The sequence below is a fragment of the Rhinatrema bivittatum genome, chromosome 4 (genome assembly GCF_901001135.1).
Source record: "Rhinatrema bivittatum chromosome 4, aRhiBiv1.1, whole genome shotgun sequence".
In the NCBI taxonomy this organism is placed as follows: domain Eukaryota; kingdom Metazoa; phylum Chordata; class Amphibia; order Gymnophiona; family Rhinatrematidae; genus Rhinatrema; species Rhinatrema bivittatum.
In genome coordinates this window covers 66,562,328-66,582,826 of record NC_042618.1, presented here as the reverse complement: position 1 = coordinate 66,582,826, position 20,499 = coordinate 66,562,328, and the positions used below count along the sequence as shown (strand labels likewise).

The 20,499-nt window shown below is 44.8% G+C and overlaps 1 protein-coding gene across 7 annotated transcripts in view; it reads left to right on the top strand.

The window, feature by feature from the left end:
* The window catches only part of KTN1 (kinectin 1), a 342,484-nt gene that overhangs the window by 176,147 nt on the left and 145,838 nt on the right, over nt 1-20,499 (top strand). For all 7 annotated transcript variants that reach the window (XM_029598255.1, XM_029598256.1, XM_029598257.1 and 4 more), the window contains exon 21: nt 15,133-15,201. In XM_029598255.1, coding sequence (XP_029454115.1) covers nt 15,133-15,201 — 69 coding nt within the window. The remainder of the gene's footprint in view (nt 1-15,132; nt 15,202-20,499) is intronic.

The following is a 20,499-nucleotide window of genomic DNA, read 5'->3' as shown; positions in this document are numbered from 1 at the left end:
TTGGTGTTAGGTTTTTAGTTTGTTGGTATTCGTTCCTTCGGGAATCTTAAAGACAAGGATTTAGTAAAAAAAACAAAAAACAAAAAAAAACCAGAGAAGATATCTCTAAGCCTCCCAGGGGGTTGCTAGGTCCTGGTGGGACCATCCCCCCTGGTAGCAGAGGCTCTGGAGCAGAAGGTTGGGAGCCCTGTAACTCGCTGAGGGTGATATCGGGGAGCCCGATTCACTCACCCTTTGAAGATCTGCACACAAGAAAAAACAACTGAGCCGGCCTAGCGGTCTCTTTTGGCCCTCCTTCCTTCCGACGCAGTTTTCGCCTTCCGTTTCAATTCCTACGAGCTCCTGGGGGTTTGTCTTGATCGTGCTGCTTCTTTTTTCAGGCCCAGATCCTAATTTAGCTTGGGGATCATTCCACTTGGTGCAGCCTGTGGGCCAGAGTTTGTACCAGGTGCTTGTCGAGAGGGGAAGCCTATTCGGTGAAATCGCAGCAGCTCTAGAGCACGCAGGGACCCTGGGAGGGCAGAATTGCTGCAGCAGCCTCAGGACCTTTTTCTCCTCAGCGCAGATACTGAAGCCTTACTACAAATGTTCAGGGAGCAGAAGGCTGCCCTGGGGGAGGAGAGCTCCCTGCCATCTCTTTCGCCACGTCCTGCCCATGGGGGGGGGGCGACTTGCAGGTAGCTCATATCTCTTCCTCCGAGGAGGAACAGGGGAAAGATTCGGATGAGTATTCTTCCTCGTTCTCCTCTGATTTTGTTTTGTTGCTGCAGAAAGCCTTCAAAGCACGGAAAGCAGTAAAGATCCAGGGTTACTAAGGTACCCCATGAGGTCCCGGCATCGCTGGCAGCTGGGGCAGGAGCATCATCACTCCACAAGCATACCAAATCACACAGTGGCATAGAAGCCCCCTAGGCCAAATGCCCTCTCCCGTACCTTTCCAGTCCGGTGGACAGTTCAGATACAGATGTTGCGGATGAAGGGGAGTCTCCTCAGCAAGCCACTTGTGAGGGACTGGATGTGGATCAGGATTACCAGCTCCAGCCGGCCAAGCCAGTGGGCACACCTCTAGTGGAGAGCGATGATCCCAGAGTGGTCCACCTGTTCAGAAGGTATGAACTAGGTCCACTTATCCCAGCCATTCTGGAGGAGCTGGGCATTGAGGTTCCTCCGAAGGACTCAGGGTTTGGGGCATGGATCCGGTGATGGTGGGGCTCAGGGGTCCAGCTCGATCCTTTTTCATATGTCAGTTAAGGATCTTCTGTTTAAGGAGTGGGACACTCGGGACCTTGGTTTAAAGGTAAGTTAGGCTATGGACAAGTTATATCTGCTTCCAGAGGAAGTGCTGGACCTCCTTAAGGTCCCTAAGGTGGACGCCACGGTCTTGGCAGTGACTAAGAAAACTACCATACCGGTAACAGGAGCCACTGCCCTGAAGGATTTGCAGGATCGCAAATTGGGAGTTGCAACTTAAAAAGATTTTTGAGGTTTCCGCCTTAGGAGTCCGGGCCGCTATGTGCAGCAGTTTCGCGCTATGAGCCAGTCTCCGCTGGGTGCAGGATTTGCAAGCAGCATCATCCCTTTCTGAAGTGTGGTGGGGCGCCTGGAGGCGGTGGTAGCTTACAGTGCTGACGAGCTTTATAATCTGTTATGGACTTCTGGCAGGACTATGGTCTCGGCTGTATCTGCCCGCAGGCTCCTCTGGCTTAGATACTGGGCTGCAGATGTTTCGTTTAAGGCTCAACTGGGTTCCTTACCCTTCAAGGGTAAGCTGCTTTTTGGGCAACAATTGGAGGACATGATAAAATCTCTGGGGGAGAATAAAGTCCATAGGTTGCCAGAGGATAGACCCAGGACGAGAGGATCCTTTCCTCAATAGGCGAGATTTCGGGAAAATTACCAGTTTTGCTTTTCACAGTTCGCCGGTTCATCCTTTCGACAGGGCCCTGGCTGCCAATCTTCTTGGAATCAGTCCTTTCGAGTGCGCCGGCCTGCCAGAGATGGAGCCCCAAAATCTCATGGGGGTCCCAGGTCAGCGCAATGAAACGAGGCCGGTCCACTCTTCCATCCTAAGAATAGGGGGAGGTTATCCCTTTTTCTAGAAGAGTGGACCAACTTAACCTCAAATCAGTGGGTCCTTAGTATAGTAGAACACGGTTACATGTTAGATTTTGCTCGGCTGATCCACGAGCGGTACACGGTTTCCCATGCGGGTACCACCAAAAACGCTGGGCTGTACAAGACACACTGCGGCGGTTACAGGACTTAGACGCCATAGTTCCCGTACCTGCAGGAGAGCTCAGGCGAGGGCGCTACTCCAGCTACTTCATGGTGCCCAAGAAGGAGGGCACCTTCCGTCCCATCCTAGACTTAAGAGAGTCATTCGGACTCTAAAGGTGCCTTGTTTTTGGATGGAAACTCTTCGCTCGGTGATAGCATCTGTACACAAAAGGGAATTTCTAGCGTCTCTGGATCTGACAGAAGCTTACTTGCACATTCCTATACACCCGGATCATCAGAAATATTTGCGGTTTGTGATCCTGGGGCATCATTTTCAATTTTTTGCGCTCTATCATTCGGTCTGGCGACTGTGCCCAGAGCCTTCACTAAGGTGATGGTGGTTGTGGTAGCGGCCCTGTGAAAGGAGGGGATTCTGGTAGACCTCTACCTGGATGATTGGCTGATTTGATCGAAATCAGACAGCGGTGCAGAGGGTACCTCAGATGTTGAGCTCGTTGGGTTGGGTGGTCAACCCAGACGAGTCACCTGGTTCCCTCCCACTCCTTGGAGTTTTTGGGTGCTTGGTTCGACACTATCTTGGGAAAGATTTTTCTTACAGAGGAAAGATTGTCCAAGCTTCTCACTCAGGTGGAGTCCTTGCGATCCAAGCCTCGTCCCAGGCTCTGGGATTATTTGCAGGTCCTTGGTTCGATAGCTTCCACTCTCGAACTGGTGCCTTAGGCCTTTGTGCATATGCGTCCTCTTCAGTCTGCCTTGTTCTCCTGGTGGAATCCACTCTCTGAACAGTTTCATCTTCTCCTCCCACTGACGGATTCAGCACGGTCCAGTCTTCTTTGGTGGCTGTGTCCAGACAATTTACAGCGGGGGGGGGGGGGGGGGGGGTGGATTTGGAAATTCCCTCCTGGAATAGTGGTAACCATAAATGGGTGGTTAGCGGTTTGTCAAGGAACGGCAATGCAAGGCCAATGGACAAGAACGGAATCCTCCTGGTTGTTGATCAATTAGTTGGAAACCAAAGCGGTTCGGTTGGCGCTGCAGGCCCTCCTTCCTTTAGTAGAGGGACTATCAGTGAAGGTACTCTCCGACAATGCGACGATGGTGGCTTACATCAATCATCAGGGGGGAACCAGGAGTCATTCGGTGGCTGCATAAGCTCTGCTTTTAGTCAACTGGGCGGAGCAACACCTCTACAAGTTTGCGGCCTCTCACATTGCCAGGGTGGACAATGTGCAAGCTGATTTTCTCAGCCGCCACGAGTGGGAGTGGGAACTCTGAGTCCTTTTGTCTTCTGTGCACAAGCTGGACCATGCCCTCCATGGATCTCATGGCAATGTGCCGCAATGCCAAGGCTCCTCTACGGGAACCAGGAGCCAGAGGGGGTAGATGCTCTAGTCCTTCCCTGGCCAATGGATGTTCTGTTGTACGTCTTTCCGCCATAGCCATTGGTCAGAAAAGTTCTGCGCATCCATGAAGCTCATCCAGGCGAGGTGATACTCGTGGCTCTGGAGTGTCCGAGGCATCCGTGGTTTGCCGACCTTCTGAATCTAAAGGTGGACGGTCTGCTGAGATTTCGGCCGTCTCTGAATCTCCTGCAACAAGGCCCCGTTTGTTTCGGAGAGGTAGCTTGCTTTTGTCTAGCGGCATGGCAGTGATTAAGGAGAAAGGGTTACTCGAATGCGGTTATTGCCACGCTCTTACATTCCCGTAAAACTTCTACCTCCATGGCGTACATTAGAGTTTGGGGAGTCTTTGAATCCTGGTACTAGACCATGAAGTGCAGCCATCCAGGGCTTCAATTCCGGATGTTCTGGATTTTTTTATAGGCTGGGATTAGCCCAAGGGGCTGGCGTTTTAATTCCCTACGAGTTTAGGTGGTGGCCCTTGGTTATTTTTGTGGAAAGGTGCAGGGAGTTGCGCTAGCATCTCATCCGGATGTGGCTCGTTTTCTGAGAGGGGCTAAGCATTTGTCCGGAACCCCTATCCTTCGTGGAAGCTCAATCTGGTTCTCTGACCCTTTGTAATGCTCCTTTTGAGCCATTGAAACAAGCGACCCTGAAGGATCTGACATTGAAGGTAGTTTTTCTTGTGGGTATCTCCTCAGCAAGATATTTCTGACCTTCAGGCCTTATCTTGCAGGGAGCCCTTCTTTCGGATTTCTGAAGCAGGAGTCTCCTTAAGAACAGTTCCCTCCTTTGTCCTGAAAGTGGTGTCCTCCTTTCATTTGAATCAGTCGGTGGAGCTCCCTTCTTTCGCGGGTCTGGATTCTTCTATTCCAGAGTCTAGGGATTTAAGGAAGTTGGACGTAAAGAGGGTGTTGTGGCGTTACTTGAAGGTCATGAACAGTTTCCGTCTTTTGGATCATCTGTTTGTTCTGTAGAGTGGACCCTCGAGGTATCATAAAGCTTCAAGGGCCACTATTGCATGCTGGCTAAAGGAAGCTATTGTTTCAGCTTACCTTATTCAGGGCCGTCCGATTCCGGTTGGTCTTAAAGTTCATTCTACTCTATCGCAAGCGGCCTTGTGGGCGGAATGTCAACAGGTGTCGCCGCAGGAAATTTGTAGGGCGGCTACCTGGAAATCTACACACACTTTTGCCAGGCATTATCGTCTAGATGTCTGGGCCCCTGAGCCCGGTTCCTTCAGGGCCAGTGTACTCCAAGCGGGACTCTCTGTCCCACCATGGTTAGGGAAGCTTTTGGTACATCCCAGGAGTATGGATTGATCAGGGTACGTACAGGGAAATGAAAATGGGTTCCTATCTGCTAATTTTCGTTCCTGTAGTACCATGGATCAGTCCGGAGTTCCGACCATGGGAAAACAGAGTCCACTCGGCCGGTAGTTAGTCATATTTCTGCAAGTTTACCAAATGCCCCCCTTTACAGGGAAAGAGTATGGGCGTGGTTTCGTTCATTGAGTTGCAGGTTTTTCATTCCCTCTGCTCTTCGGGAGGAGGTTGTTTATGTGGAAGCTATGCTTTAATCTTTCTGCTTGGGTATAGTACTCTAGGTGGCACCTCAGGGGTATAGGATGGAGTCCTTTAAAACTTCTGTATCCATCTGCTGGAGGGGAGGTAGACTCAGGAGTCTGGACTGATCCGTAGTACTACAGGAACGAAAATTAGCACGTAAGAACCAATTTTCCTATTAGCTCCCCCTCGCAGTAGATGGAGGCAGATCACATTCCCTTTTTCCTGCGAAATCTCAATTTACATTGGGTACAGGACAGTTAGTGCCAGTATTACCTCCTCCAGCCGCACTGGTGGTGCAGCAGGAAATTCCATAATGGTTTTAAATTAAAATTTGTGTTAAAATAGCTCAGATAAGTCCAGTTTTAAATCAAACTTATAGCTGTCTGTGGGCCAGGCACGTTTGAGTCAGAGTTTGTGAGCCCTGATGCTGTTAGCTCCCAGTCCTATTGAGAGTCTTGGTAGAGCTTGAAGAATAATCTATGGTAAATCTGGATGGAATAAATGACATTTTTATGGAGCAATTGGTCCAGGAACCGACAAGGAGCAATTTTAGATCAAATTCTCAGTGGAGGACAGGATTTGGTGAGAGAGGCAACGGTGGTGGAGCCGCTTGGCAATATTGATCATAATATGACCAAATTTGAATTAATGAATGGAAGGGGGACAGTAAGCAAATCCACGGCTCTCGTGCTAAACTTTCAAAAGGGACACTTTGATAAAATGAGAAAAATTGTAAGAAAAAAACTGAAAGGAGCAGCTATAAAGGTAAAAAGTGTGCAAGAGGCGTGGTCATTGTTAAAAAAAAATACCATCCTAGAAGCACAGTCTAGATGTATTCCACACATTAAAAAAGGTGGAAAGAAGGCAAAACGATTAGTCATGTTTATAAGGGGAGGTGAAAGAAGCTATTTTAGCCAATAGATCTTCATTCAAAAATTGGAAGATCCAACAGAAGAAAATAGGATAATGCATAAGCGTTGGTAAGTTAAATGAAGGACATTGATAAGACAGGCTAAGAGAGAATTTGAAAAGAAGTTGGCAGTAGAGGCAAAAACTCACAGTAAAAACTTTTAAAAATATTTCTGAAGCAGAAAGCCTGACTGTTAGATGATCGAGGGGTTAAAGGGGCACTTAGAGATAAGGCCATCGCGGAAAGATTAAATGATTTCTTTGCTTCAGTGTTTACTAAAGAGTATGTTGGGGAGATATCCGTTCCGGTAATGATTTAGATGGACTGAACCAAATCACGGTGAACCTAGAAGATGTGGTAGGCCTGATTGATAAACTGAAAAGTAGTAAATCAACTGGACCGGATGGTATACACCCCCCAGGGTTCTGAAGGAACTGAAAAATGAAATTTCAGACTTATTAGTAAAAATTTGTAACCCATCATTAAAATCATCCATTGTACCTGAAGACTGGAGGATAGCTAATATAACCCCAAATATTTAAAAGGGCTCCAGGGGCGATCCGGGAAACTACAGACCGGTTAGCCTGACTTCAGTGCCAGGAAAAATAGTGGAAAGTGTTTTAAGCATCAAAATCACAGAACATATAGAAAGACATGGTTTAATAATGGAACAAAGTCAGCATGGCTTTACCCAAGGCAAGTCTTGCCTCACAAATCTTCACTTTTTTGAAGGAGTTAATAATTATGTGGATAAAGGTGAACCACTAGATGTAGTGTACTTGGATTTTCAGAAGGCGTTTGAAAAAGTTCCTCATGAGAGGCTTCTAGGAAAAATAAAAAGTCATGGTATAGGTGGCGATGTCCTTTCGTGGATTACAAACTGGCTAAAAGACAGGAAACAGAGTAGGATTAAATGGACAATTTTCTCAGTGGAAGGGAGTGGGCAGTGGAGTGCCTCAGGGATCTGTATTGGAACCCTTATTTTTCAATATATTTATAAATGATCTGGAAAGAAATACGATGAGTGTGGTAATCAAATTTGCAGATGATACAAAAATTGTTCAGAGTAGATAAATCACAAGCAGATTGTGATAAATTGCAGGAAGACCTTGTGAGGCTGGAAAATTGGGCATCGACATGGCAGATGAAATTTAATGTGGATAAGTGCAAGGTGATCCATATAAGGAAAAATAAGCCATGCCATAGTTACACAATGTTAGGTTCATATTAGGTGCTACCACCCAAGAAAGAGATCTAGGCGTCATAGTGGATAACACATTGAAATCGTCGGTTCAGTGTGCTGCGGCAGTCAAAAAAGCAAACAATGTTGGGAATTATTAGAAGGGGAATGGTGAATAAAATGGAAAATGTCATAATGGCTTTGTATCGCTCCATGGTGAGACCCCCCCCCCCACCTTGAATACTATGTGCAATTCTGGTAGTCACATCTCAAAAAAGATATAATTGCGATGGAGAAGGTATAGAGAGCGGTAACCAAAATGATAAAGGGAATGGAACAGCTCCCCTATGAGGAAAGACTAAAGAGGTTAGGACTTTTCAGTTTGGAGAAGAGACGACTGAGGGGGGATATGATAGAGGTGTTTAAAATCATGAGAGGTCTAGAATGGGGAGATGTGAATCTGTTATTTACTCTTTCAGATAATAGACTAGGGGGCACTCCATGAAGTTAGTATGTGGCACATTTAAAACTAATTGGAAAAAGTTCTTTTTTACTCAAAGCACAATTAAACTCTGGAATTTGTTGCCAGAGGATGTGGTTAATTCAGTTAGTATAGCTGTGTTTAAAAAAGGATTGGATAAGTTCTTGGAGGAGAAGTCCATTACCTGCTATTAATTAAGTTGACTTAGAAATTAGCCACTGCTATTATTAGCAACGGTAACATGGGATAGATTAGTTTTTGGGTACCTGCCAGGTTCTTATGGCCTGGATTGGCCACTGTTGAAGACAGGATGCTGGGCTTGATGGACCCTTGGTCTGACCCAGTATGGCATGTTCTTAATAATCCTATTATATAAGCCTAACCATGCCGATTAAGAGAAAACTTGATAAAACATCAATCAGAAAACAAACCTCAAAGAACTTAAACATCAATTAAGCAAAGGCAAGTCAGATCAGGTGTGTTTTCAGCTGAGGCTTGAATGATTTGGAAAGGCTCATTCCCATGTCTCCAGGAGACGGGCACAGCATACAGATGGAACATCCAGGAAAAGGATCATCTTTATTATTTCCCCTTCTGTTCCCTCTTTTTATTTTTCTTTCAAAAGTTTTTTTTTTTTTTTTCTCTCAGAGCAGAGTTAATTTTGATGGACAGTGATTGCACATTGGCTATTCCATGAGAGAAAGGGTGCTGAATCTCGAAAGCCACTCATGTAAATAAGGTACTAATGTCTGAGTGAGGCTGCTGCTGTCTCTCTCCTAAGATGGCAGATGAGCCATGGGTGCGATGAAAATCTCAGAACAAATAGCAAAAACAGCTCAAATGAGTGAGTTAGAGGCTTCAGAAGCTGGGGACACGTTTCTCATTTATACCTTGGGCTGAAGAAAGAGTAGTTGGGGGGAAAATGATGGAATGGTGCCCATTTTGAAAACAACCCACATGGTTTTCAGCACAGGCAAATAGAAACAAAAATTCTGAACCTCAAATTTTAATTTGAGGTCAATCATGCATTGGATTCAAATTTGGATACTAGGTTGTCTGCTGCTGAAGAAATCTCCCCTGAATTTTTCAATTTCCTATATCCAGGCTTTTTCCGCTTTTACAGAAACCTGGTAAAATATCTGTGATTCCAGTAGCACATATGCTGTCAGACAGCACCAAAATATATTTCCTGTACGTACCTGGATCAGTCCAGACCGTGGGTTGAGCCTCCTGTCCAGCAGATGGAGACAGACCAAAACTTGAAAGGGTATCCTATATCAGGACAGAGCCTACCCTGCATCCCTTCAGTATTTGTCTGTCTCCAGCAGATGCCGGCAGCTCACCTTGCAGTTCCCTTTCCTTCTTAGCTTGCCCTTGCCCTGCAGGGTCCTTTGCTTCCTTTCTTTTGTGGCAAGCTCAAGCAAGTATTTTAATATATTTACCTTAAAGTATTAAAAAAAAAAAATCATAATGAATTTAGCAGATTTTTGTGTTTACGGAGACAGCTCTGTCTCCTTTGCTCTTGGGGGTCTAGGGGGGCTTGCCCCTTGAATTATTTCAGCCTAGCTCTCTCCCCGGTGACCTGCATGATTGGGGCGATACTGGTGGTCCAGTCACTCTTCCTGAATAGCTGCCTTGCCCTGGGATGCTTGAATTCCTCTGGTGCCCTAACAGGGACGTTTCATTCCCCTGCTTAAAAAAAAAAAAAGTTAAAGGCAAGTTCAAGATTGTACTTTACCAGAAGGCAGCAGTGTTTTTACAGTTTTTTCTGTCAGTATTGGGAGCATGCAGGGTTCGATCACTTGCACTTGCTCCCCCGGGGAAGCTCAGCTGATCGCTGACTCGCAGCGGCTCTGTTTTTACTGATGCTGTGTTCTGATCTCTGTCTAGCCTGCGGGGAGCCGGCCTCCTGACTCTCCTGCGGTGGGCTGTGTTCCGGATGCCTGCCATGTGGGGAGGGCCCCTCCATGGCAGCGCTTAAGTCAGCAACCTGGGAGCTCACTTCCCACCATATGACCAGGCCGTTTCCAACTCTGCAAACCATGGGAACAGTGGCCATCTTGGATTAGTACAGCTGCCGATTTAGGGCTGCAGGAGGGAGAGGAGTCAGATTTGCAGGTTTCTCCCCCTGATTTAAGTCCTGTGCATCCTCAGGGAGATGTCCCTGATCCCTCCCTCCACAGGAAAATCCAGGCCCCATTTTTCATCGTACTTTGTGCTTTTAATGCACAAATCTTATTTGGCCAGTCTGCAGGAGGAGGATGACCCTCCACTGTCTCCCCCGACACTGGATGTGCAAGCCTCCGTTAGGGTTAGGGAGGTGCCAGGGGACACCCCCCCCCCCCCCCCCGATCCGCCTCAGCCTCCCGTGGCTCCAGACCAGGACCTGGATTTGTCGTTACCAGCCCCCCCTCTTGAGGGAGATGACCCCCGAGTGCTCTGCTTGTTTCAAAGGGAAGAGCTGGAACCACTCATTCCTTTCATCCTTCAAGAGCTGGGGATCGATGTCCTCCCAGAGGATACAGTCACGGCTGCGATGCCTGTTTATGTGGACCCGATCCTGGTGGGACTCAAGGCAACTCCACGCACTTTCCCATTCCATCCCATGCACAAGCTGCTACTCCTACGGGAATGGGAAGCTCCTGAGACGGGTCTACGAGTGGGAAGAGCTATGGAGAAGCTCTTATCCGCTTCCCGAGGATTGCCTGGAAATGCTAAAGATTCCCAAGGTGGATTCTTCCGTATCTGCGGTTACCAAGCATACCATGATCCCAGTGGTGGGAGCCACAGCTTTGAAGGATGTCCAGGACCGCAAACTTGAATTTTATCCAAGCGGATCTTTGAGGTCTTGGCCTTAGGGGTCCGGGCGACTATCTGCAGCGGGCAAGTCTTACGTGGGTCCAACAATTGCTCAGCACCCAGGGCCTCCTGGCTGCAGAGGCAGAGCAGGCTGAGCGTTTAGAGGGCGCTATTGCGTATGGAGCGGATGCCCTCTGACTTACTCCGCGTGCAGGCCAAGGCCTTGGTCTCAGCAGTGTCAGCGAGACGTCTCCTCTGGCTGTGCAATTGGTCAGCGGATTCTTCCTCCAGGGCTCAGTTGGGCACGCTTCCTTTCCAGGGTAAGTTGCTCTTTGGTGAGGACCTAGAACGTCTTATTAAATCCTTGGGTGAAAACAAGGTCCATAAGCTGCTGGAGGACTGAAAGAACTGTATTCGATGGGGGGTGAAGGGCTGATGTGCACAGAGCAGGAGAGAGACCTTGGGGTGATAGTGTCTTATGATCTGACGTCAGCAAAACAATGTGACAAGGCGATAACTAAAGCCAGAAGAATGCTGGGCTGCATAGAGAGAGGAATATCGAGTAAGAAAAGGGAAGTGATTATCCCCTTGTTCAGGTCCTTGGTGAGGCCTCACCTGGAGTACTGTGCTTAGTTCTGAAGACCATATCTCCGAAGGTCCAGAGAAGGGCAACCAAAAAGGTGGATGGTCTTCATCGAATGACTTATGAGAGGAGAGATTGAAGAATCTAAATATGTTCACCCTGGAGGAAAGGAGGAGCTGTCGCGAGACCGAAAAGAGGAGCACAAAACTGGTAATGTTCCCCCAGCACCATGAACCTCAGGAACCTTTGGCATTCCCGAATTCCTATATGCAGGGAAGCTTCCATCAGATCCAAAGAAGCCAAATATTCGCCCCTGTGGACGACCGCTATGACGGATCCCAATGTCTCCACTCGAAACCTCGGGACACGTAACGCCTTGTTGACCTCCTTCAGATCCAAGATTGGTCAGAATGTGTCGTCCTCCTTGAACCACGAAGTAAATGAAATATCGACCGGTCCAACATTCTCCCGGCGTGACCGGAACAACTGTCCCTAGGGCCTTCAACCTCAGAGTCTGACGAATCACCTGATGCTTTTCTGGCGCTCCTCCAGGTGACACGAGAAACAAAACCCAAATAGGCTGGGCAAAATCCAAAGCATAACTGTGACTTATAATATCTAGTACCCATTGGTCGGATGTGATTTTGGCCTATTCCTCTCGAAACCAGGACAGCCGTCCCCCTATCTGTGGGAAGGAGGAATGAGCCTGTGCTTCTTCATTGAGGAGATTTATTGGCTTGGAAACTCTGTGAAGAGTCCCCTCGGGAAGGCCATCTGGCACGAAAGGAATGAGACCATGCTTGTGACCGTCCCGTCAGTTGTCTATTAGCACCTGGAACACCTCCGCTAGACAGGAAACGAAGTTGGCCCCGAAACGTCCTTGAGTGGAGCTGAACTGTTGAAACAAACGGGGTTTATCCTCCGGTAGCTTGTAAACCTTGTTCTCCCCTAAGACATTTACAGGTTGTTCCAGGTCATCCCCAAACAACTTTCCCTTGAAAGGAAAAGAAGCCAACTGAGACTTAGAGGAAGCATCGGCCAACCAATTCCGGAGCCACAGTAACTGCCACGCTGAAACGGAGAAGGTCGTATAGAGCATCTGCCTTATAGGCCACTGCGGATTCCATGCAGTTCGCCTGCTCCACCTCTTCTGGCGGGAGCTCCTGGCCGCTCCTCCCGTGACGGGAATTGTGGTATGCTTGGCTATGGCTGCGACCGCCGAATCCACCTTCGGAATCTTAAGAAGCTCCAAAGTCTCAGTTGGAAACGGATAAAGCTTCTTCATGGTCCTACTGACTCGCAGCGTGGCCTCAGGTGTATCCCATTCCTGGGATAAAATTTGGGACAGCTTTGGATGCAAAGGAAAAGTTCGAGGGGGAGCCCGAAGCCCCGCCAAGACCGCTTCTCCCGGGGACGAATCTGTTACTGCTTGTGAGCCGGGATCTCCAACTCCTGCAGGACAAGTGGGATCAACTGATCGGTTCCTCATTACGGGACAGGCGGAGCACCTGAGGATCGCCCCCCTCCAGGGGGCTGGGACCATCCTCATCAGCTGCTGCTGTATCGCCTGTATCCTCTATGGTAGGGTCCGCCTGTACTGAAACCAGGGGCATGGAGGACCCCGCCAGCGATAACATAGAGGAGAGGGCAGGAGCCTTACCTCCCATGCCCTCAGCATGCCTGGCCTGTTTTGCAGGGGGTATCCCGTGGTCCTCCCAGTCTGCGTCCGGACAAATTGCGACGAAAATGGCTGCTGCTGCTGCTTAGAAGCCCCCCCCCCCCCCAGGGGCACATCACATGGAGAGTCCAGGTCTAGCTGCCGCCCGCGGGACCGCTGGGGGCTCAAGTCTGGTGGGGATAATGGAGGGAGAGCCTCTCCCTCTGAATCCGACCCTGCACCCGACGTGTGAGGAGACAAAATGGCCGCCGCAGCGGCGACATGTGGAGGGGAGGCAGGCCTCCGCCTGCTGGAAGCTGATGCTGGGTCGGAGCCACGCGTTTGCGGCAAAACTTTTTTACACGCTGAGAAAGCGGCCTGCGCGATGGTCCCTTGCTTCGGGGAATACACCGGGATCAGAGACCATGGCGCGAGAGCCGAGACACGGGCTCCCCACAAGCCCCACAGTTAGAACCTCGCGGCATCGAAAACCTGCGAAAATGAGAACGGCAGCCGGGCGAATTAATCTGTCCCATCCGGGTGCCCGGGAGAGACGGCAGGCAAGTGCTGGTCAGCGGGTAAAATAAAAGAAAACTTCTCCACAGCGATTTTTCAATTCACATCATTGAGCCAAAACAAGACAACAGCACCTTCCAGAGGAATTAACCTTCTCCGGGAAACAGGGAGGGGGAGAGATCAGCCCACTGATTAATACTCCCCCCTACTCACCGGGCTGCAGCTCTACTCAGGGAAAACGGCCTCAGGGCATAGCCCTGCCGAGCCTGCCTGTGGAACACTCAAACCCTTGACCAACTACTTTTTTTTTTTTTTTTTTTTTTTAACTTTATTAAATCCTTAAAAGTTTGATCTAGTTAATAGAGAATCCCCCCAATCAAACCTGGTACCCCAAAGGTAATAAAACTGGTGAGGATCAGGACCGCAGGTAATGTCTCTTTCATCTGCTGATTTGCTCCAAAAAAAAAAATTTGGTCAGAACAAGTTATCAGAGTGAGTTTATCATCCCTCCCAGAATAATTAAGTTTTGATATTCCCAAATCGTTCTGGATTGGTGTGTAGCAGCATTAGAAAGTAAGGAGAAACATCTTTTTGATAATTTTTAGTTATCGAGCACATACATTAAAAAAAAAAATGGCATTACAAAAGTTAATTTCAGAAACTTTAGAGAGTCCACTTCTAGCCTTATCTAGTTTAATTACAAATTTTAATGTGAGGTTAGTTATTTTAAAGTTTCATTGACTGCTTTGTCAGGGGACTACTGGCTTTTAACTACCCTGCACCACATGTCAATAGAGATGTGATCTGCTGGGAAGGGGAAATAAACCCAGTTGTTTTGGACTGGAGTAGCAAGGCTGAAGGAAAGGAAATTATCAGGTAAATATAAATTTCTCCATGTGGAGCACCCTTCCCCCAGCCTTTTCAGGTCTCTTCAAAGAAGGAAGACTAAAGAAAGGGAATTGGGAGAACTTTTATCTTTGAAGAGAATAAGTTCAATGTCTTTGACTTTAATACTTATGTTCCTTTGCTTGCTGTTAAGTCTATATTGATATTTTTATTTTGAAACTTTTTTTTCTATCAGCTCATTTAGGGGCCCACTTTACTAAAAAAAAATTTTTTATTTTTTGCATAGAGACAAATCAGGGAAAAAAAACTTTAGTAGTAAATTAGTCCCTAAATATTGCATTATTCACATAAATGAAAAGAAAAAAGAAAGGTAGGAGTGGAGCACATTTCCATGGTATTGGGGTTGATTTAAATGATTTAAAATCATGTAAAATGGAACTATCATGGGCTGAAAAAAGTGTGAAAAGCGGAATATAAATCTAAATTTACTGAATAGGTGTGAGTTGTAATCATTTATGCTACTCATCAGCTATATGAAGCATTATTTGAATGTTCATTATCAGATTTTGTATACATGAAATAAATGTACTTGCAATCAAAATCTAGTTGGTTGTAAGCAAAAATTGGGATCTTTAAATCTTGTTCATTAATCTGAAATGTGCATAGACCAAAAAATGTTTTGTACTGAATGGACATTACCTTTGGTAAGAAATTAGTAACCAGAAAAGAATGAATTTATCAGTTTCACAGATAGTACTTTGAGACCTGTAGTGTTTAGAATTGTATAGTATTCAAGTATTTTGTTCCATATTATGTGGAAAATACAACACTGGGTTTAGAATGCAGAAGATGGAATTGGGTTTACCTACGCAGCACTATGTATTATGTACATTACTAAATGTTATAGCAAATAATTTTGTGCTTTCTCTCCTCTCTGTTCTTTTCGTTTGTTAGACTTTTAGGCAAGAAAATTCCTCCTTGAAAAGGGAACTTCAGAATTTACAATCTCTGCAATCTCATCAGGTAATATTTTTAGAGATGAGAACTGTTTAAAATGTGTTTTGCTTTTTTTTTTTTTTTTTTAAACAGAGGCAGTTAGGCTGATGGTTTCCTCAGCTCATTTGGAACTGGAGCTGGGGCTGGGATCTGGTACCAGGAGACTTTATTCACAACTGCCCAGAGTTGTGTGGTTTTTATTTTTTTTTTATATCTTATTCCAAAACTTAACTCGGTCATCACAGTGATGATCCTTAGGTGGGGGTGGGAGGCACGCACTAAGGTTCCTTTCAGAATGTTGTAATTATGGTCCTAAAACAGGCCACTTATCTGTGTTGCAAGATGACTGAGACTCCTTCACAGCCCCTGCAGGGGGAAGAGGGGGAGAATTCTATTTCCATAGCATCTTCAATCATAGCTATCCTGGGGAGCTGAGGACCTGACTCAGGAATGGAGCCCAGCTCCTCCACATGGTAGTGTTGTGCACTGCCACTGAGCCATTGGGTCGTTTCCTCTATTAGATATGTTAGCATTATTAGTATCGCTTGCCTCACTGATTTGATTGAAACTTTTTTTTTTTTTAGTCTCTTTTGAGATGCAATGTCTTTTCTTCCTTTTGCCATTATAAAATGGAGTAATCTGACCCAACAAGCAGGATAGTACAATCATTGCCAAACTGAGCCATGACCCCAAATTGAGTCAGAAAATAGATGGATGGTGTCGCAAAAAGCAGAAATGCTCCTTTTGCATGGGTTTCTGCTCCTCTTCCATCTGGAACTATCACCACCACCAACCACAAGCAGCCTGTGAACCTGCAGGCCTTCCTTCCCCTGCACCCCCAACCCACAACTCAGCCAGTGTGGACTTCTTGATAGACCAGAAACCTGGGCAGAAGGACCTGGGCCTGTGAGCATACACTGTCGGGTCCTAAGCTGTCTGTTACTGTTTATTTTTATTTATTTATTTATTTAAAAACTCTTCTATACCGTCATTAAGTTAATTCACCATCACAATGGTTCACAGAAAGGCACAAAAAGAAAAACTATAATTGGTATAGATTACAAATTAAACATATGCCAACATAGAACGGTAACATATTTTAATAATAGAAACTGTTGAATAAAGCTTATATGTCGGTTAGGAAACTGTAAAGCGGTTCAAATCTATGTTAATATGTATTTGGAGATATAAAAGAAAAAACTGATTGCTTGGTGCGTCCTTATCTATCGACTGTTTGCCTCCTTCTAGGACTTTCAAGAAAGCTTGTTTATAAAGCCATGTTTTCAGATTAGTTTTAAATAGTTTCAAATTTGTCTGCAGCCTTATTTCAAGTGGCATGGAGTTCCATAGGACAGATCCAGCCAGCGATAGTTATCTCTCCCTTACTTGAGTGAGGCGTGCTGATTTAACAGAAGGGACAGTTAGTAGGGCCTTATTAGCAGATCTCAGGTTTCTGTGTGGAACATGTACGTGCAGAGCTGTGTTAAGCCAGTCAGCTTTTTCATCATGGATTAGTTTATGAATTATACACAGTGCTTTGTATTGTATTTTTTGTTCAATTGGAAGCCAGTGTAGTTCAGCAAGTGTTCCTGTGATGTGGTTTCTTTTTTCTTTTTACCTGTCAAAATTCTAGCAGCGGAATTTTGCAATATTTGGAGAGGTCTAATGGTAACTTGAGGTAGCCCTAATAGAGAGTTACAGTAGTGTGTGCTCGCGAATATCGCCTGTAGAACTGTGCAAAAATTGTTCAGCGTTAGTAGGGGTTTGTCTTCTAAGGACCATTAGTTTGGTGTAACCGTCTTTTAATTTCTGTGAAATGTGGTATTTCATGTTTAGCTCAGGGTCCATTATTACCCCTAGATTCCTTACTTTTATTGCTATTGTAGGTTGTATAGGGTGTATGTTTTTTCATTCTAGGTGTAAGAATTCAATTTTATCAATGTTTATTACGAGTTTCATTTGATTTAGGAGCTTATTTGATTATTTCAAGATACATATTGCTAGTTTCATTGTTTCTTCAATAGTGTTTACGATGGGTAAATAGTAGTTGTATGTCGTCTGCATATATGTAATGTATGATTCAAAGTCCTGCAAGTAGGTGACATACTGGGAGGAGGTAAATGTTGAAGAGAGTTGCAGACAGGGCTGATCCCTGTGGGACTCCTGTTTGTAGTTTGACTTTGTCTGATGGTGTGTTTTTGATTTGTACTTGGAAACATCTATTGCTTAAGTATGACTCGAACCAGTTTATTGTTTTGTTATTGAGTCCTATTTCTTTTAGTTTATTGATTAGTATTTTGTGGTTTACAGTGTCAAAAGTTGCAGAGATCTAATAGCACTAGAATGTAATTTGTTTCTGTATCAAAGCCTCTTAAGATATTGTTTGATAGGGCTAGTAGTAGTGTCTCAGTACTGTAATGTTTACAGAATCCATGTTGTGCAGGATATAATGTTATTACTTTCTAAGTGGTTTGATAATTGTTTTTGGACTCTTTTTTTCAATTAGTTTGGCTATTAGGGGTAAGTTTGTTTACTACTAATTTGTTTACTACTAAGCCTAATAACATGTTATGTTTTTACACCCCTTGTCAACCCCTTTATCCCTATAACCTTATTTTGTAAACTGTTATGATGGCGTTATTTTGACGTTTCCGAATGATGGTATATAAAACTTGTTAAGTTGGAAACTGTTGCTCCTGCTTTCCTGCTTTGGGTGAGTTAGGGGAAGCAAAAGCATAAGAGATGGGAAGTGGTCTGTTTTGATTGTCTGGGATTGTGTGAATTTTCAAGGGCTAGACAATGGGGACTGTCTGGATCAAAGTTTGGGATACACTAGTCTGGTGCCTTTATCAATAATAACTAAGACTTCTGTTTGAGAAATGCACATCTTATTGCTACTGCCCTCTGTCAGCATTTGTTGGAAGTGAGGTAGGAATTTTCTTCTGAAATAGTGATGGGCTATTTTGCAATAATACTTAGCAAAAAGATAAATATTAGCCACAAGCATCCACTGAATTATATGCATTTTCAGAAGAGAATTTAATTTGGTCCACTCTGGATCCAGCTGCCACTATATTTAATTAGCTGTCTATTAAAGAGGTAATTTAGATTTTTTTTTCTTTTGCAATTAGAGCTGAGCAGTTTTGCCCCTTATTTCTTCATAGAAAGGGTAATGGATGTAAAACTAGAGTTGTGGAGAAAAAAGGTAGCATATGAATTTAAGAAATGTTGGGATCAGCACACAGGATCTTTAATTGGAAGGATAAAGCTAGAACTATGGTCTGTCACAGGAAACAAACATGGGCATACTAGATGTGCCCATGTTTGTTTACTGGTTCTTTTAAACCAACAAAGGAAAATCCTCTCTTGCAGAGGATTGGAGTCATTTGTATAGATTTTAGGTTTTTTTGCATAAGGATTGAATGATTGGATTTAAGGGGCTAGTAAAGGGGTAAAATTGTTCAGCTCTATTGGCAAAAGCTTTCTTTGTAGCACTTGCTTACGTGGTGCTGTTGTATAATTGTAAATACATGTAAACTTGACAATTCTCCCCTTTTTTTCAATTTATAAATTTTCAAACAAAATTATAAATATAACACTTGATACAAAAAAAGATGAATCACAAAAACAAACTAAATTAGAAAAAACTAAAATAGAAAAATTGGAATAGATGGAAATATTAACAAATGGCTCTCATCCTTTCTAAAAGGTAGGACATTCCAAGTAAAACTGGGCAATCACATTTCAGACACCTTCCCTATTAATACAGGCGTTCTCCCCCCCCCCCCCCCCCCCCCCCGAAGTTCAGCACTTTTGGCCATACTAGTCAACATATATCTGCTGTGTTTATGCACATTACTAACAAATCTAGGTCTCAACTTCTTCCTATATGCAGACTTAGAATTCTGTCTCCCATTCGACAAAACATTTGAAAAAACTGCGTTGTCTCTATCAACATACATGAAGGGTCATACAACAAAAACTCACTCAATTGAAACTAACTCTAAACCCAAAAAAACTGAGGAAAGACAACTCACTAATCAAACCACCAACCTTAGACCTAGGAATCACTAATATTACTCCCTTAGATCAAGTATGTGACTTAGGAATACAGATCAAGAACGTCTCTATGAAAAGCATATAAGCAAATTAATCAAAACAGGGTACTCCAAGCTAAGAATGTTTTGTTGACTGAAACCCTTGTTAACAACTCAAGACTTCCGTACTGTCTTACAAACACTTATTTTCAAACTTAGACTACTGCAACTCTCTTCTACTAGGCCTACCATCGAGTCTACTAAAACCACTACAACTACTTCAAAATGCCTCTGCAAGACTCTTACTAGGAACAAGGAAATTTGAGCACCCCTTGCCGATTGTGCTGCACTGGCTTCCTATACAATCCAGAATTCACTATAAAACCTTTGCTTTAATATTCAGTATCATCAACATTAGCCCAAGTTTATTAGGAGTGACCTCAGAGACCTAAGATCACCAAACAGAGGACTGCTTATGGTACTCTGGAAAACACACCTAATGCCAATAAGAGACCGAATGTTTGTTTTCCATAGCAGGATCCAAGTTGTGGAACTCACTTCCAGAGTCAGTATGTCAAATAGATAAAAAGAATTTCAAGTGTGAACTGAAAACATGGCTCTTCAGAAAAGCATTGTTTGTGGAGTAGTCTTATTTGGAAGAAATCACTCCCTTTTTAAAACTAGAAATAGTTGGATGGTATAACATTGAAAAGTTGGTATGTGCCAACTGAAGAACTCTTGCAGGCTGTGGAAATGAAAGGCTAAGCACCAATGAAATGGCCCAGGCTAAAAGACCTGGGATATTCTGCAGCTACTAAAGGCTAACCTTTTTAAAAATACAATTCACTTCTGAGCTCATGCAACAAACAGGCATTTGCCCTCTCTGAAACCAAAATACCTGAATTACACAATTCACGTACATAAACAAGTGAGCCTGGTGGCAAGTCTTAAGTTACTGTTAGGCCAATACAGAATGGTGCGCTCGGCCAAGCGCACCGTTAGCCCCCATTTGGTCGCGTGTTTTCGACGCGCTATTTTTACTCCTTATACAGTAAGGGGTAATAGTGCGTGGAAAACATGCGACCAACCCCCTCCCGAAACTAATAGCACTCATCACATGCAAATGCATGTTGATGAGCCTGTTAGGTAGTCACCCGCAATACAGAAAGCAAAATGTGCGGCCAAGCTGCACATTTTACTTTCAGAAATTAACTGCCTGCCAATTTTGCTGCCGTCCGTTTTCCGAATCCGTGGCTGTCAGCGGGTTCGACAACCGATGCTGGTAAAA